Consider the following 19,738-nt stretch of genomic DNA (forward strand, 5'->3'; position numbering starts at 1 on the left):
TCAGTTAACGATCTGTTCAATTGCTCTTTAATTTCTTTCTTTTGATGTTTCAGCAACTATTTTGTCCCTTCCAGAATCCTTCCTTCAGTCCAGAATTAGCTGCTATTATTTGACTGTGAAGAGTCTCTGCACCTTGAACCAATTGATACAAATTTTGGGTGGTACAAAATGGCAATTTTACATTACAGAAACAAGAACACTATCATTAGGAAAGGAATATCTTATAGTCTATCACTGAAGGCTAAACCCAGTTAATGTGACACATTTAGTGGTGAAACTTGTTAACCCTGTTGAGCAAACTCAGGCCTACCATGGCTCAATAGTCCTAGGATAAAAAGGCAAGCTTGGATACAGTCTCCCACTGAAGGGACAGGACCCAATAAATCAATGTTGCAACAGGATCAGAGATAGCAATCCTCAAACCATCCAGGCTCCAATGGTTTCAGTGAAGTCATATGCATGACTTGGAAATTTTAGGATTGGGCAGAGTTTGGAAAATCTGCTTAAATGAGGGATGTTAAATAAAACTTCTTTCAGGCTTCATTATTTTTGATATGTTGTCTGATATTCTAAGATAATTTACAACTCAGTTGTTTCCAACTCCTATGATTTCCTGATCCCTTTATTACTAATTTAATGTCCTAAATAAACTTGCATATACAATAACATGATTACTGAGTTGTGATTGAAGAGTCATTGTCTTTACATTTCAATGCTGAGACTGAAGTTTAAGGAAGAAACATTGAATAAATAAACAAGATTTACAAATTTACCCATAGTGAATACTTACTGCTATTTGGATTGTCACCAATAATATGATGCCGGCCACTCCAATACCACAGTAATAATGTAGCATCACGAGACCCAGACACTATATAGCAGTCTCCACCAATATAAGATTCTGATCTGGCAAGGCAAGTGACTACATCCCAGTGGCCAAACACAATCTGAGTTAGCTTGCCTACAACAAAAGAAAGGATATGCATTTAGAAACTTTATACATAACAATGGAAGCAAACGTATTTCTCTCACTGAAATGGTCTTCTATTATTTTTGCTGCCATAGTGCTGGACATATGCTCAGCAGTAGACATGGGTACAATCCAAAAAATAATCCCGATTTAGCTGATAGTGATTCCGCGGCGGTGCCGAACCCAGGTACCCGAACCTCGCTGATCAAGTCCTGTTTCCGATACAGAATCGGGAATCGGGAAGGCTGACGTGGGAGGGTGCCCCACCACCAACACTCCCCCAGACCAGAGTGACCAGGCACTAGAGTGTGTAAAACTGAGTGAGCCCTCAGCCAAGGAGGTGCCCACTGAGCTTGGCCCCAGAGCTAGACAGCAGCCCTGGAAGCAGAGAGAGAGAAATAGGAATAGAGCCCAACCCCAGCTGCAACACTCCCCCCACAGACCTGAGCCCTCAGCTAAGGTGCCCACCGAGCTTGGCCCCAGAGCTAGGCGGCAGCCCTGGAACCAGAGGAGATAGCTCTCTATTCCCTAATTCCCTATCCGCTGAAGCCCAAAGCTAAAGCTCCCTCTCTCTCTCTCTTGCGCTTTCTCTCTCCAAAAGCGGCAAGCGAGAGCTCGCCTCTGTCCCACTCCACCCGCAAGCGGAAAGTGAAACTTTGTTGCACAGCACTTGGCTATTTATAAAGCCTGGGTCTGCTACGCAGGAGAGCTGTGTTTGGCCGTAAGAGCTGCCTTTCAGGCTTTGCAGGGATGAGATTCGAGTGCCCATGGCTACAGAAGAACACCCCCTTCCCCCGCCCTCCCCTCTCTTCTCCCAAATGGACGAGACGTGGGCGCGCTTTTCCGGCTGCTCCGTGGTTGGAAGGAAGCCTTGCTGATCAAGGAAAGCTGGGCTTCCATTCGCGTTTCCAGGGTGACAGAAGGAGGGCAAACAGCTCCGGCATTCCCCAGGCTCCGTTTCCATGGGGCACCGTTCCCTCGGGAACAGATGGCTGGTGCCAGACTGTCTGCAGACTGCAATCCCAAATGTAAACCGATCGATCTGATCAAGACCTGATAGAGCGCCCCACCCGACCGCTGAACCGGGAGCCGTGGACAGAACCGATCAGCCCGGTCCCGATGGCGCAAATGCCAAAATCGGGGCAATTTTCAGACTGTAATTCCGATCGTGCCCATGTCTACTCAGCAGTTCATTCCTGCAAAAACTGGGCTGTGTATAAGAGGTGAAATAGCACTCAAATCCAGTTAAAGCTCAAAATTCTGGCCTAGTAACCATAATACTTCCGGTGCCAAGAGCCTAATGAATGTCACAATATACTCTGCATGCTAACAATGACACAAGCAAGAGGACACTGATTATTAGAGCAGGAAAACTGCAGACAACATCCAGAATGCTAGTGTTTGAAGTACAAGATCTGCTTGAGAGGTAGGCTGCATGCAGTGAACCCCTACGGGCACTATATGTACCCTTAGGTCTAGTTCATAACCACCATCCTTTATAGACTAAAAGCTGTTTTACAACCCTCAATGACTGGCTTCTTATTCCATAGATGTCACCCTGCGATTACACCTCCAGTTGCTTTCAGAGCGTCCTGCTAGCTTCCACAGGATCCTGTTACTTTCATGAGAGATGTTTCAATGACCAGGGCCACAATGCAATCAACCTTCCCAGGAATACTGTCTTGTCCCAGGTAGGATGCAGAATTGACCACGTGCATACTAACCTATTTCAGAGAGGTTTTCTCTCACTAGCATCTCCAACCAAGCTCAGAAATGGCTTTTTAAGCTCTTCTAAACTGAAATAGTAATTTGAGGTTTTAGAATAGGAATTTGTGAGGGGGAAATTCTAGATGTGCTCATTTTGTTCCAGCATTTTTCTTTCTAGAGCTCCCACATGAAACATCTACACTACTCTGTAAATTAAAGGTATTTAAAAAGCAGTTGTGCGCCCCTCCCATATTACTTACAAATATCACAATATTGTATCCTATGTCCAGGGAGCATAGTTTACCTATTAATTAAAACATACCGCATCTTTCCTTCTGACTCACATCTGAGGCCTTCGTCCAGTCTATGAAGATTTCTAACAACTTATGTGGCTCTTCCATTGCAGGGAGAGCCATTTAAGTTGGAGGAAGGCTGCTTGAAGGATGATTGGATTCACCCAAGCAGTTATTCTTTTATTTTCATCACTTTGTTTTTCATCTATACACTGACTATGCAAAACTGACTACTATTCAAACTAGTTCTTCACATGCAGAGTATAAAATAACATTGTCTGTGCTACTTTTAAAAGTATCCAGTTACATAATAGCTTGTGTATCAGGTCCAAGAAAATATTTTGCGTTAGCACAGTAATCAGGTGTGTGTGTACAAGGTTTACCTGTTTCTGTAGAATAGACTCGAAAGCTCTTGTCCCAGAAACCACAGATAAGAATGTAGCGATTATCTGCTGTGACCACAAAACAATGAGCATTGATCTGAATGCTTTGATCTACAAGGTCTGTGATTTGCCGTTTGTTCACTCCAGAGTTATTAGCTGCAAAAAAGTGGGGGGGGGGAATCAAATAATCCAATATTTAGAAACTAGTTGTTTTAGAAGCTCTCTGTTATTTACTTTCCAGAAGAAATGCAAAGTTTAACTTTCACTGAACTATGCATCTGGATAAATATTAAGAACACTAATGTGTAGATGTACTTATGTTGATTTTAAGAAATATAAAAGTACTTTGATTTTTTTGCAATAGGGAACATTACAGACTTGAGAGAGACAAACACTGCTATCCAGTCCCAAAGGCAGGAGCATCCAGCCTCACAGCTTAGAGCAGAAAGAAGGTGCTCTTTTGGGGGATGGCTCTGGCTCAGTGGTAGAGCATCAGTTCTGTATGCAAAAGCTCCTACAGTCAATCCTCAGCATCTCAGTTAAAAGGATCAGATAATAGGTGATGTGAAAGAGACCCTGGAGAGCTGATGTCATCCAGAGTAGACTGTACTGACCTTATAGATCAATGGTTGGACTCATCATGAGGCAATTTCAAGGTTCCTTCATATCAAATAGATCCAGATAACTCAAGCAACTACATCAAGCTTCAGGCTCAAGGGTAAACAAAGAACTTCTAGGGCCACTGGTCAATCTGAACTACAGGAAATTACTTCTCAATCTCAAGATCCATGCAGTGGATCATCCCAGGGAATATTTTTCCAGGGTATAACTCCATATTACCCAATGCCCTGTCTTAGAAAGGAGGATCACTTGACTACTGACTTGAGGCCATGAAGTTCACAGTGGCTCTCAAAACACAGTGCATGACATGCATGGAGATCTTTCTGTTTTTACCCTGTAGTCCAGTAGTGAAATGGAAAGGGAGGGCATAGCAAAGCCTGGCCAATTGCATAGTGAGTAGGGGAGCGAGGGAGATACATTTGTCTTTGGGGATAAAGTGTCACCAGGAAAAGCTGGTGTATTTGGTATGTTTTAATTATGTTTAAAGACAAATAAGGGGGCATTATAGAGATTTATAAAATTATTAATCATATAGAAAGAGCAGATAGAACACTATGGCCATTTTCACACTGCCCTGGGAGATCGCGCAAACTCATGGTATGAAGCATCTTCCTAGCACGATCTCCCAGCATGATCCCCTTTAATGGCCCGATGATGTCAGAAAAAAGGCCATTAAACAAGATCATGCCAGGAAATCTTGCTAGGAAGATGCTTTTATGCTGTGAGTTTCGCGCAATCTTCCGGGCACGTGGCCATGTGAAAACGGCCCAAATCTTGAAGGTTGCCCAATGAAATTGACTTGCATTGAATTCAGGAAGGACATCCAAAATATAAACAATGCATAATAAACTTACGAAATTCCCTTCAACAAGATGAAGTGTTGGTCACTGGCTTAAGGATATTATGGAGGATAGTTCTATCAAAAATAAATTTTCCTGACAGCTGAATGGAAGCTCCATGTTTAGAAGAAACACTTCTGATATCAGATGCTTGAGCCAAAGAACAAGCAAACAAAAAACTAAAAATGCATGCTCTGCTGGACTGAATCAGCCCTTTTTCTGATCCAAAAAGGCTTTTAATGTTCTTATGTTTTGATTTCTGTGACAATAATAACTAATTTTACCTGCATAAATATTGTCAGTGGTGTTAGTTACTGTCCTCTGTCGTTGCCTTGTTTGTAGTGAAATACACCATAAAATGCAGCCTAATTAATCACCTTTAAACAATCATTTTCAAACTCTCTGTTCTTTGACATACCAATCAATGGATCCATTTCAATAGGAAGATGATGAGCTTGGTCCAAAGAATATCCTGGGGCTCCCCTTAGGCCTAAATAATAAAAAGGAGATCAATTCATTAAGAATCACAGTGGTATTTTTCCTCACCAGGATGAGACAGTGCTATAGCATGATTATATTCCTAATTTTTACCATCTGAAGCTTCCCATATAACAACATAGTTATTCCTTAATGTTAGAAGTAGCTTGAGCAATGCTCCCCTGGACCCTGATCCAGAAAGGGGCACAGAAATTTGTAAATAGTCTCCTTGTGCCTTAATAAAAGTTGATGAGACGACACAAATTTGAGCTTTAGACTGGAGCTTTAGTGCTCGTAGTCCTCGTTTCACCTCATGCCATTTTTTTCAGCTTAAAATAACCCCTTGTTTTGCGTCCTGGTGGGGGTATTTTCAACTGGACATTCCAATTAACCGCCCCCTCCCCCAACAATATGTCTGCTTTTTATGGGTTCCAGTCATGGAATTTGAGTCACGTGTAGTTTAGCCATGAAGTTATAGCCCTATGTCATAGATAGAGTGAAACTGTAGAAAATAAACACTCTGCGTTAGTATATATTATTTAAAAGGATAGTGTATGTGTACAGTTAGTATATATTATTTGTGAAACAGATATTTGTATTAGTACAATACTACAGAAAACCAAAATATGTGAACCTAAAACTATTGACTGTTTATGAAATTTTCACTGCCAGACCTCTAAACAAGCACATACCTACAGTGTTGTGCCATCTATTCACTGCAAACAGCCGGCTGCAAGTCACAGTTACTACGGCAGGAATGGTCAGGTGGGGAAGTGTGTTGGCTGCCACATGAGTGACTGGTGAATTTGACGGAAATTTTAAAACCATTATAACATCCTGTTGCATCTGATCTTTAAACATAAGTGGACTCTGTGGAAGGAAACACTGTTGAGTAGAAAGGAGAAGAGAGCAGAAGAAAACAAGGGATAACACAATTAGTGTGGAGGTCTGAGGGGGAAAGGAAGTTGAGAAAGTCAGGAATTTGTACATACTGGGGAAACACTGCTATCTGTACATCTATGCTACAAATACAGGACAGTAAAATTAACAAAGCTATTACAGGAGCATTACATAAGGACAAATAGAGAACAGGAACGGTTAAGGTCCATTAGGTTACCATTACAGGGTGTGAAATGATAAAGTCAGCATTAACAAGAAAGAAAATCTCAATGAATTGATTATATTACTTAAGATACTAAAAATGTCAGTCAAACAGAAGCAACATTCAAGTCATTCATAAGGTTAGCATTATATACAACACAGCAGTTTAATAATAACTTGGAAGAGCTCGGTGCTGACATATTTAGCTGTTCTCTAGAAGCCAAGAGGAAAACTCCCACTGATTTTAATGACACTGAGGGAGGAACTACATGTTATAATAATTATGGGCTCCTAAACTAAAAAGGCAGCCATGTATAAAGTTTTCCCATCTCCTGCAATAACATGTAATACAATTTACTTGAAGAACATTTTCCTGAGTCCACCACCAGCAGAAAATGATGAGGATTCTAACTTTAAATATACACTGATGTGACCTGAACTATCCGAGAGATTGAGAGAGAAAGGGATCTTGGGGTTGTAGTGGAAAGCACAATCAAATTGTTAACTCAGTGTGTGGCAGTCGTGAAAAAGGCAAACTCCATGCTGAAGAAGATTGCTAGAAAAGGGAGTGAAAATAAATGGCTGATATTGTAATATTCCTCTGTAGTTCAATGGGGCAGCCTGGTTTGGATTACTGTACAGTTCTGGTCACTAAATCTCAAAAAAGATATTGCAGAGTTGGTAAAACTTCAGGAGGAGACAACCAAAATGATTAATGCGTTAGAGGGTTTTTTCTATGAGGAAAGATTAAAGATAAGATAAAGGAATTACTTCCTTCTTTACTCAATGAGTAAATAAATTGTGGAACTCACTGCCAGTATATGTGCAATAAAAAAAACAGGTATTTTTTCAGATGCGGGTATCAGGGAGGCCATAAATATCAACATTCCTGATATTCAGGTTTTCCAATACTGTTTTGTATTTGGATCCTCTCCCTGCCCCCAGGATTCTGAAATTAATTGGGTTCATTATTCCCTATGAGGGAATCTTTCTCGGGGGCTAGAGGAGCTGTTTTCATGCAAATTGCACCCACATTGCAGTGGAGTGAGGGCTGCCTATCAAATAAAGAATCCCCCACAAAAAAACCCAGTAAGATATTTTGGGTATATTTTCAGACCAGATATACTGGATCACACACTCCAGTAGTAATTGCCATTAGCATCCAATCTGTCATTGGCTACCAGCTATAATGACTAAAGGAAACCCCACATTCAGAGACAAAAAGCTTCTGAATCTCAGTTCGAGGAGACAACATTTGAGGGAGGCCTCTATGCCTTGTTTTTGGTTCTCAGGGCAACTGGAGGGACACTGTGTGAAAAGGGATGATGGACTAAATGGAACACTGGTCTGATCCAACAAGGCTCTTCTTATGAATTGGCAGAGGAGCAACTCATAGAGTAATGATACCACAGCATGAGGTAAACTGTACTATATGTTGCCAGGGGAATATGAAAACAGCAACCCCATGCTTCTCATAATGTTTCATTCTTCCCTGAAGTGAACTATAATATGTACCACCATGGTAGGTCAGTGTGATCAATTAGCATAAACATCACAGGCCCTAATCCAGAGATGTACCAGCCCAATTTATGCAGAGAGATTATTAATTTCTTTCCCAAATAAGACTCTTCTTAAATTCTTTTGCAAATTCCTTTATATTTAATTAGCCGATCAGCATACAGAAAGTGCTCCGCATACTGATGTGCATGTATGGATACTATTTGGGAAAGAAAAGCCTCAGAGTGCCTGCCTAAACATACACCTGTCTGCCAATGGACTTCTTAGATTGGGGCCAAATCTAGAAATATTACCTGAATTTGTGTTCTTCTAACACAATAAATAACATTTATGAAACATAACTGCAAATTGAGGAAGAGGATATTGTAAATGAAACATGTTTTCTTGCACTGCATCATGTATCTAATTCCAAACCAGGCCACAGAGTGTGGATCAACAGATCTGCTTAAAAAGCTAAGGAGAGATAGGAAGGTTTTCTCTACAAACATGAAGAAAGTCCCATGTTTGCAGAAAAATCTGAAATCTTAAAAAAACAAAACAATGGGGGATTAAACTACCCAAATAACAAAAACAATGCCTGTATCTTTAAGAAAAGAATGTTCAATGAGCTCTCACTGGCCAGTTTGGCGTTTTCTAGGCAAAAGCAACAATATTTCTGAGCCATGGTTTCTATAACAAAAAGCTGTGGTGAGGGAAACATGGAGACCAGAACAGCTATGGAAATGGTCCCGTCCCCCTCCCTTTTCATGTGACCTGATGGAAGAGGACTTGCCAGGGACAGCTCCAGTCACAACAACTGGAGACTATTCATGTTTCTTGGCCTGGTGCTGGTGGCCACCACACCGCTGGGTTTGGCCCCAGCAGCCGCCATTCAACTGGATCAGCTTTGGCAGCCACCAGCCACCTTGCACATGGACTCAGCCCTTGGACAGATTTTTCCTGGGGAGAGGTTGCCCAGGGAAGAGAAGGAGGGAAAGCTGAAGCCACGGGAGCAGATACAGCAAAGTTGGCTAGTGGGTGGGAAGAAGAGAAAGAAGCAGGAAAAGGGGAGAGGCTGCGGGGGCTGCCAGGAAAGGGAAAGATGAAACAGTGGGTAAGTTGTATTGTTGAAGGCTTTCACAGCCGGAGAACGATGGTTGTTGGGGGTTTTCCGGGCTGTATTGCCGTGGTCTTGGCATTGTAGTTCCTGACGTTTCGCCAGCAGCTGTGGCTGGCATCTTCAGAGGTGTAGCACCAAAAGACAGAGATCTCTCAGTGTCACAGTGTGGAAAAGATGTGGGTCATTTGTATCTACTCAGGAGGGGTGAGGTTGAGCTGAGTCATCCTGTAAGAGTTTCCCAGGGTGTGGAATGCTAATGGCGGGAGGCTTCACTGTAACCTGAGGAGGTTCTTTTGCATATGGATTGGTGCTTGATGTGCTAATCTTCTCTGCAGGGCTATTGTCAGGTGTGGAGTGTTTTGTTGGCCTGGTGTTTTTCAGAACTGGAGCCCATGCTCTGTTCATTCTTAAGGTTTCTTCTTTCCTGTTGAAGTTTTGCTTATGCTTGTGAATTTCAATGGCTTCCCTGTGCAGTCTGACAAAGTAGTTGGAAGTGTTGTCCAGTATTTTGGTGTCCTGGAATAAGATACTGTGCCCTGTTTGAGTTAGGCTATGTTCAGCCACTGCTGATTTTTCAGGCTGTCCAAGTCTGCAGTGTCTTTCATGTTCTTTTATTCTTGTCTGGATGCTACGCTTTGTGGTCCCGATGTAAACTTGTCCACAGCTGCAGGGTATACGGTATACTCCTGCAGAGGTGAGGGGGTCTCTGCTGTCTTTTGCTGATCGTAGCATCTGTTGTATTTTTCGGGTGGGTCTGAATACTGCTTGAAGGTTATGCTTTTCCATAAGCTTTCCCATCTGATCAGTAATTCCTTTGATATATGGCAAAAACACTTTTCCTGTAGGTGACTGTTTTTCCTTGGTTGTTTGATTCATCCTGGGTTTGATTGCTCTTCGGATTTCATTTCTGGAGTAGCCATTTGCCTGAAGTGCGTGGTTTAGATGATTAATTTCCTCATTGAGAAAGCGCGGCTCACATATCCGTCTTGCACGATCCACTAATGTTTTCATTATGCCTCTTTTCTGTCGGGGGTGGTGATTGGAGTCTTGTGGTGCTACACCTCTGAAGATGCCAGCCACAGCTGCTGGCGAAACGTCAGGAACTACAATGCCAAGACCACGGCAATACAGCCCGGAAAACCCCCAACAACCATCAGTGGGTAAGTTCTTTGCAGGATTTGTTGTGGGGAAGTTGTTTGCTACACACCCACCCACAAATCCTTGTGGGGCTCCTGCTTGTAATTTCTAAATTTTATACTAACCTTTATCTTAAGCTAATGTATACTCCTTTTTAATAACCATGTATTAAAATTTAAGTCTGATTTGACAGATTTTATAAATTTGCCACAGGAAAAAAAGTTCATTACTTACGCTATGATTGTATGTTGCCTTGTTGGTCTTTGGGAATAAAAAAAATAGTGTCTAGGCTGTGGCTCAGTGGTAGAATATCTGATTTGCAATTCCTGGGGTGTCCATTTAAAAGATCAGGTACTAAGTGATGTGAAAGAGAGAGCTGCTAGACAGAGGGCAACAGCCTCGCGCAGTATACAGCAGCTTTATATGTTCAGATAAAAACAGAAGGATCAACTCAAATGTCAAAAAGTAGGGTGCATGCTTTCATGTTTCCTAGAAGAGTGTATTTGGCAAAAGCAGATGGGGTAGGAAAGACATTTCAATGCATGATGAAAAAGCATAAACTGCAGACTTAGAACTTTTGTATCATGCCCCAAAGCGTCTTTCCCCCTCCCCTTTTTCTTTTTTGTACTAAACACCCAGACTGAAATTCTAGGCAACTCAAAAGCTTGCTCCCTACTGACAATTTGTTTGGTCCTAATAAAAAAATTACACTTAAAAAAACCCGTCTAGTTTCTATGGGGGCAGAAACAAAAACAAAAAATGACTTTGGAATTTACTCAAGCTTTATAGAATAGTGAGATGTTCTAATCAAGAGCAAAAATGGAAACAGATTTCATTGTTTCCAATTTAGCTGAGTAAAGCTGTTCTCAGTAATAAATACACAAAAGAATGGATTAGGAATGATTTGGGAGTTCAAATGGAAGTTAAAGTGCACACTGTGTCCTCTCTGGAGAGTGGGCAGGAGGTTTCCCACATGATTTGGACTACAATTCCTCACTCCTGACAAGTAGCCAATGTTCATAAATCACATAAATCATTTCCTAATGCTTCCTTTCTCCTCTTGCAATATGATCTCCGCCACAAGAAAATCTTCTAGGCTTTTCATTTCACACAATGGTATTCATCAAATACATATTTATGATCATAGGGACTTATTTTTAAAAAAGTCAAGAGATTGGCAACATCAGTGACTGTAAAAAAAACCAAACCCACCACCTAGACACTGTAGGATGCAATTTTTCTGCACACAGTAAAATGTACAGTATTAAAACGTACAGTGTTTGTGAGGATCTCAGGGCATATAAAGAAACAGCGCTACTTAAATTGGTATTTTATGACCTATAAAGGATCCTTGGATTCCGAGGAAATAAATTCCCAGCAAGCAGTTGTATCTCACCAGGTGCATGGCAGAGCTCCGAGGCGGATGTGGCTCAATAAGCAACTGAGATGGCGTCTGTCCAAAGTTCTGTATCTGTGCCTCCATGGCCTGCAGGGAAAGGAGAGTGATTGTCATAATCAATATGCATCAAAGAGATAGGTCAACACACTCCTTGACAATGCAAGCATATCCCAAGTCAGCCATGAAAAAAGTCCAGAAAATTCACCAAGCGCTCTTCTCTCGGGCTGCAGACTCATCCAAGTGTTAGTATTTTGTAGACAAGCTTTGCTTCTCCTTTCAAGCATGCTTCAGTTAACCAACTAACCACTCCTGTTTCAAATAGCTGGAAATGCATGTGTAAACGTTAACTTGTGTGGACGTGCAGCTAAGACCTTATGAAATTTCTCAACACTATCTACAACACATATACCTTGATAAAGTCCTTGGTAAGGAGGAAAGTATGAGGATCTCTAATAAAATAAGCCTCAGGGATCTTAAATTAAAAAAAGAAATTTAGAAATAAGATTCATGGACAATGTAAATATAAAACAAAGAAAATACCAACATTTCATCTAAATAAAGATGCATGCAATAAGATTAAAGTACACATATAGATGATTTATTTAATTATATATTTTATTTAAAACATGCATATCCAACATCCTCAGCTAAAATTGAGGCAGTTTTAAACAATTAAAACAATAAAAATATAAACAGTAAAAGAATAAAACATAGCAACATACACCAAAGCATAAAAACAATTAACTATACAAATACAAAACCAAAGCAATAATCCAGGGAAAGCCCTAAATATGAAAGCAGAGGCAGACCAAGTAACAAAATATGGAGGTACCTATCAGCAAAAATCTGTGGAAATATGTGTCTTCACCTGATTCCTGAAATTCAGCAGGTCTGATGCCAAGGAAATAGCTTTAGGAAGGGAGTTCAAAAGATGAGGCACAATAGCAGAAAAAGCTCTAGCAGTCACCCACTTAACTTGGAAAAGGTGGATACACTGAGAGGGGCCTCTAAATAGGATCTCAACTGACAGGCAGGTTCATATGGGAGAAGGCAATCTTTAGAAAACATTGAGATATGAACCTGCACTTTGAATTGCCCTGATGGAATCTGAATGGCTTCTGATACTACATTTGATAGCGCACTTAACGACTAAGATGACCATAGTTGTTGGCTAGGTTCATATGGGAGTATGGGGGTCTTAGGCTATACAGATATACAGAAGAATTTCTGTCCTTTGAACAGAGAGATAAAGATTGGGGAATTCTTTTGGAGGATGAGGTGAGTCAGACCTCAATGAAGAAGTCCAATAAAATGATGGGGTGGGGAGGAGAGAGAGAGAGAGAGAGAGAGAAAGAGAGAGATGAACAAAGCCTGAAATTGGGAAACACAAAGATTATTCTGTTTATCTCTTAATTCACCACCACACAGAATGAGTTTTAGACCTAGAGTGAGAGGATGTGCTTATCACTCACAGGAGTGGCCCATCCACTAGGCACCAGCCAAACAGGCTGGCCACCCCAGCCTCAAGACCTGTTGTAGCACTGGGGAGGAGACCATGGATCCAGTTGATGGCTGGCCATAGTGCAACTGCTCCCTCCCACCATTGGGAGGTGGGGCAGGCTGGTCCCACCCATGCCACTGGGGGTGAAGAGGGTGTGCCTTGGCTGCTGGAGGAGAGAAAGATGAGTGGCTTCTTCCTGTCTTTCCCAGCATCTCTGTTGTGAGAGGGGAGACAAGGAGGGCTGCTACCAAGATGTTCTGCTACTAGGACACACCCCATTACTAGTGTGAGGACAAGTAGCATCATTTAAGTGAGGAGGGCGGGTAGCAGCATGCTCTGCTACTGGGATGAGAAGGCAGGGCACTGCCTTCCTGTTTTCCGGGGGGGGGGGGCACAGCTTAAGTGACCTGGGCACCCTTGCCTAGAGGTGGGCCCAAAAATCCTCAGGCCAGCTCTGCTCATTCTATTTCCCTTTTCTCAGCAGTAGTTAGACAAATTTTGCGCAATGATATACTTTTTATTTTTGTTACCATTGATTGCATATACAAATAAAGTGTAGATTTTATTTTGGTGTTATGGTGGTCTCCCTGCACCCATGATAACCTAACTCAGCTCAGACTAAGATATAAAGAAAAGGCAGGAAGAAGGCTGCCAGGATCTGAGAGAGTTTAAGACTTCCCTTTATCTATAGAGATTTGGAATGGAATGGACAGTTCTTAATTTGATGAAGAGTCACCTCAGAGACAGACTTTACTCAAGCAATTTTTAGACTGCTGATGGCAGTGAAAAAGAATCCTTGATGTGCTGGAATACAGGTGGAGTGTACTCATTGAAGTCTAGCAGCTTGAGATCTCGGCTATCTGACTAAATTGTACATCCCACATGGCAGAATGAATTGCCTGCAGAAACAGTGAAGCCTCACATGGAACCAGATCACCTGCCCCCACCTTATGCCCCCCTGCCCTATTCACCTGACCAGCGGAAGGGAAAGGAAAGGAGAGGCAGGTTGGGAGCCACTGGAGCCCATGAGAAAATGGTGCGTGCTACAGAGGCCCCGATGATGCACTTTCAGTTCAAAATTGGAAGCGATAGGGTCTTGATGGGGCCAAATCAGCCCCAAACATAGCAAAAATGCTATGTTTGGGGCCAATTTTACCCTTCTGAGCTCCCATCACTTCCATTTTTCAACCAAAAGTGACATCTTTGGGCCTCTAGAACACACATGAATACTTTTTTGCACATGCAAGGATGACAGATTGGGCCTCCACACCTACAATGCAACCCCTCCATCCTTGCTTTGGAGGTAAGGGGAGCTGGCAACCCTAGTGATATCATACAAGTTGCATGATATCGTGGACGATCCGCCGGGTCACGATCGCGCAATCGCCATTATCGTGGTGGTTTTTTTATCGTAATGCAGATTGTGCCCATCTCTAGTTAGAAGCATCCTTGTTAGAGATTTCAGGTAGATCTGCAATTTTAATTTCCAGGGCTTTTAATGGGATCTAAGTAGGGTGATACATGGGATTTAATCTATTGGTTATAAAACTGTCATATTTATACTGAGCCACAAAGAAAGGTAGGATATAAATACTTTAATTAATAAATGAATAAATATTATTGCTGTACAGGGGATCCAATGCCTCTGTGCTGTGTGCATTGTTGCCTTTTTACACAACTTTATTTGTACCAGATTGAGTATTTGCTTTTTACTGTGCCAGGAATTTGGGAAATATATGAACAAGAACAGGAGGTTCTAATCAGATAGTGCTCCAGGAGTAAAATCTTGAACATACGTATGTCTAGGAAGATCTTGTTCAGTATTAAAAAATATAAAAAGTGAAATTAAAGATTCATTTTTAGAAACATCTTTTTAGAGTGCAGTGTGTCCTCCCATGCAACTATCCTGTTGTTTTATTTCATTATTAAATATTCAGTCAAAAGAATATGTGAGGACTAGTCCAAATGATTAAGGATAAACTTAGTCTTTGGAGGATATACAGGTTTCTAGGAAAACCTCTCTCGATAAACAATTCAAGCAAATAAATCCTGTTTCTGACAATATTAAGGCAATTTTCTTGTGCTTTTAAAGAATCATTCTGAAATAAAAAATGCTATATTAAGTAGTTATGTTAATCATCTGCCACTTTTTACAGCTGTGGCTTAAGTGATGTTCCTTTCTTTCAGCAGATGCAGCAGGAAAATGAATTAAATCTTGTAAAGTACAGCATGGCTTTAATTTACACATTTGCTTTCAAGTTGACCAGTTGCTAGCAAATTCTGATTATACTGCTACAAATTCAGTTTACACAACTGCTATCGATTTTACCTTCTAGTTCAAGCAGATTTATGTTAACAAAGAGGGGAGTTGAAACCAACAGTAGCTTCTAACTAAGATAGCTTGTTCAGATGATAAGAAATGGGCACTTAAATTTCTTCTGGCAAAGGAAACCATTATTTTACAGCTAAATACATCTTGTTTAGTATACACATAGTGGCTGCTCTACTGACTTTCCACATATAGGCGTCAATTGCATCCCATCCCATTTTCAAGACATATATGGGCCAGCAAATCTCGTTGGGTATAGCTATATGCTTCTGTTTGCAAAGCTATTGAGTGCAACCTTCCCCAAACACAACATACCTCCCTGCTCCCATTCTCTATATTGGCTGTATGAATACTTTTGTGTGAAAACAAATGTCAGGGACTGCATAAGAAAACAAAATGATTACCAAAACTATTCCTTTTTAAGACATACACTGTCATTATGCTATGACACAGATAGTACCAGAACATATTTCTGTTGGTCCAACTTCTGATCTCACATGCCATAACACATTTAAATGATTGATGATCCTTTCAAATTACTATTTATGTAGTAGGTAAAAGCTGTAAATCCCAAAAGTTTAAATAAGTATGTCACATTAGACAAAAGTTTAGATAAGCTTCTCAAATTAGACAAATAGGACAGTTGTTGCAAATAATATTTGTGCTCAATCCCTTAAACTCTGGATACACAAATTAAAGGAAGGACACATTTAAATTCTCTAGCACTGCAAAAATCTATGCATGAGCTTAGGGGAAAATGTACTGCTTATAATTGAGAAAGAACCTGTGCCTAAAGGTACACTAATTAATTAAAGATTAGGTGTTCCCACAGTTTTCTTAAAAATAAATTGATCTATATTTTTAAAAAAAGATTTAACATTGTAACACAAACAAAATACACTTCACTTTAGTGAAGAACAGCTGTAAAAATCAATAGTTAGACCAAATGTACAGGGAGTTGACTAACTGCTATTCTGGTCTATCAAAGAGATACACTGGTATAGCAACCCATTGGTGCTATGTCATGGTTCAGTACCAGCAACAGCATGGGGCACTGCTGGTGCAAACTGCTGTGCTAGTGGGGAAGGGGTGAGCTTGGTAGTGTGGCAGGAGTTAGTTGGGAATGCCCCCCATAAAAGGCTAAAAGTTATGACAGGAAACATCATGATGTAGCCCGCAGGTTCCCATACAACGGAAAAGGCTGATTGCCCCCCAACAGGCATGTGCTTGTTCAGAAGCCTCTGTGTAGCATAGGATGCCAACAAAAGCCATAACCAATCTCCCCTTCCCAAAAGTAACCAAACATCCTTCCCTGCACCCAATCATAACCCCCCAACACTACCTAAGCCCCCAGCTAACATACTTCACATTTCAGAAGGTAGGACATGCTGCATGGTACTGTGTTTCAGTGTACACCTTGAGCACATAGCGTTGTACTTCAGTGGTGGCAAAAGCATAGAGCTGAAGGAGCACTTAGCACTAGCATCCAAGGGGGAGAGCAAAGCCCATGCTGCACGGCTACCATGTCTTATTTCAAAACCCTTAGGTATCTCATCTCTTGAGACACAAACTGAACAGGCAACCATACAGCTGAATAGGGGCAGGAATCCAGCAATCTTGGCCTGGGAGTTCACTGCCTTTGCACACACTCTGGGCACTACCTCAAAAATGCAGACAAGCCCTGTGTCCACATCCAGGCCCACCTATCAGTATGTGCCAAAAAAGACAGAATTGGGTTCCAAGAGTTCTCGGAACCTATGTCATGTGATGGGCATATTTCCAGAAAAGCATACCCAGGAGAGCCCCTGGGGAGAAGCAGGAAGGAACACTGGCATGCTGGCCAGCCTCTCCTGGGCAGGTCATTCCATAAGGTGGGGGCAGAACAGAGAATTCACATCTACAGGCAATTGTTGATCTTGCCCATTTGTAGGGTGGCACATCCAGAAGGCCCCTGTTTGATGAATGAATGAATTGTCAAGGGCCAGCTTGCAACCATGTGTACTTGCATTGCCAAGCCAATCTTGGCTATCTGGTATGTGCACCTGCATGATACTTGTCATTGAAAATATGTATTTGTTACACTTACATCTTATGAGGACAGCGCTAAGCAGGTCTATTAAAAATCCTACTCGAGTTTATTCAGTGTGCTTACTCCTACTTTAAAAGCACACCTTAAAAATGTGGGAAACGGCCCTTAAATATCGTATCTCCCCATGGTTCACCAAGCTATTTATGGCTCCTTCTCCCTCTCACTTTGTCAATAATCAGGGGGAAATTTGTCTTTTGAACTCCAGGGGAACACATTTTCTTTGCAAAAAATGGAGACTGGCAACCATATGAAAAGCTGTTTGGTTTCTTATGCAACCCTGAAGTTAAAGCAAAATGACACTTATAAACTCCAGCCTTAGAATTATTTAATAAAGAAAAACTAGATATCTACATAACAAATGGAACTCTAGACCTTCTATGGATATACCACACTTAAGAAAACATCTGCACTTCAAGTACTTCAGGGAATATTCTTCATTTACTTCAAGGAAAAGGGGAAAAGGTTCATCTATCTCTCTTATCCTCCACATTTGTCATTCCTCCCCTCCTTAGCTTCCTGCTGTCCTCCCCTCATCTTCTGTTTTTCATTCTTCTCCCCACACTAGCTGTCACCTTGTACAGTACTGAGTGATGGCTCATTCTGACCAGAATATTTCTGATTCTGAAGTGGATACAGTGCCAATACAACCTTTTAAAAATTATGGAATACTCTTTCCTTCATCAGATTCCCTGCCAGGAAACAAAAGAAAGAAATCTCTAGGCTTACAATGTCTCTGTGACATTAAAGAGAACTCTATTGACATCCTTTCTTCTTCTACAGCTTCTCTGTCATTCAGGAGCATCTAATCTTCAAATGCCTTTTTCTAAATGACTAGTCAGATTGCTATGTAAAACAAGGATCTCTACAACCACACATTCATTTTATCCTGTAGGTACAGAAGATATTTTCCAATGAACATATTCCTCAAGTCATGAAACAGAAAAGCTAACTGGCTGCACTCCAGAGAACAGGAAGTTCTTACATGAATGGACTCCAACTATAAGTCCCTTAGCAACCAGGACTTCCTTGCTCTATTACCATGAATTACAGTGGCTTGTTCTGTTGGAGTAAATGTCCAAAGTTTGGTGAATGTCAACATTATCCGGTTAATGGTTATATTCTCATATGCATTTTGTCAGTGTTCAAAAATCCAGTGATGTGTCAATGAATGTCAACAGTCATCCAGCATTCACCCGTACATACTCAAATATGGGCAATATGCATCTATTTCATCTAGAAATGTCAACATCCATCAAATATTAACTAAGGCGGTCAATCTCCCAAGAAATGTAAATCACAATCAGTAACTATAAACAGTTATATTAAGAAGTGACAAAAGTGCTAAAGTCCATACAATGTAATAAATAGTTATAAATAGATCATACAATAAATATATAGCCAATAAATACAACCAATATAAATTCATCGCTTCTTAAAAGGTACATCAACAATCAATAGTACAATCTGTGCAAGCTCATCATAGCATAAATATAGCTGTTAAATGAATTTGTGTCAGTGCTTTCCAAGTTTTCATCTAATACTTGTTTGTTCTCTTTTGCAGGTTCTGTAAAAATAGTCCACTGGAGGATCCCTACAGGCACCGAGGTAAGTAATAGTGTCTCTATGTTTGTAATCATAATGTAACCAGAGTCTCTATGGTTACAGATTGCAACCCAACCTGTGGGACACCGCTGGTGATAGCTCTGCCCAACAGACCACTATCCCCGCCCGTTTCACTCGCTGTGCTTTTTCAAGGGCTGGTATTTATGAACCTGAATGAAAAGATGAATTGTGTAACACACATCCCATCTGCTATCAATAAAGTAATATAATTACAGTGCTCTTTGTCTTTACGCACATAACTGTGTGGTTCTTCTGCTCACTGGATGTAACTGGTTCCTTGAAGTGATGGATAGCACTTCCATGAGCATAGGAGGCACACCATATCCATTATATCATTTTCATTAGCCATACTTAGTAAAACATTAGAGGGGCCACTCTAGTCTTTACTCTTAAAGGTGACACGATAAATCCCAATCCCGAATGAGCCCTTTTGGAGCTCTGGATTCTAACTCAAAGATCCAGAATTATTCCCGTTGCAAAAGAAACCTCTGAGTGATTTTTCCTTCCCTGTCTCAAACCACCTCTAGAACCGAGAATCATAGTTCTCTTTCATGCTGGTGGAATTCCTGGTAATGTACTGCTAGAGATGGCTCTGCTGATTGTCTTCTAATTTTGGATAAATACTCCTGGATTCTAGTCCTTACCAGATGCA

The 19,738-nt window shown here is 41.0% G+C and overlaps 1 protein-coding gene across 1 annotated transcript in view; it reads right to left on the reverse strand.

The window, feature by feature from the left end:
* The window catches only part of NBEA (neurobeachin), a 702,521-nt gene that overhangs the window by 18,686 nt on the left and 664,097 nt on the right, over positions 1–19,738 (reverse strand). The window contains exons 49-54 of the mRNA XM_054973860.1: positions 11,954–12,016; positions 11,542–11,631; positions 5,983–6,175; positions 5,232–5,303; positions 3,354–3,509; positions 791–961 (exon numbers count right to left, since the gene is read on the reverse strand). Coding sequence (XP_054829835.1) covers positions 791–961; positions 3,354–3,509; positions 5,232–5,303; positions 5,983–6,175; positions 11,542–11,631; positions 11,954–12,016 — 745 coding nt within the window. The remainder of the gene's footprint in view (positions 1–790; positions 962–3,353; positions 3,510–5,231; positions 5,304–5,982; positions 6,176–11,541; positions 11,632–11,953; positions 12,017–19,738) is intronic.

The sequence above is a fragment of the Eublepharis macularius genome, chromosome 3, assembly GCF_028583425.1.
Source record: "Eublepharis macularius isolate TG4126 chromosome 3, MPM_Emac_v1.0, whole genome shotgun sequence".
NCBI classification, from domain to species: domain Eukaryota; kingdom Metazoa; phylum Chordata; class Lepidosauria; order Squamata; family Eublepharidae; genus Eublepharis; species Eublepharis macularius.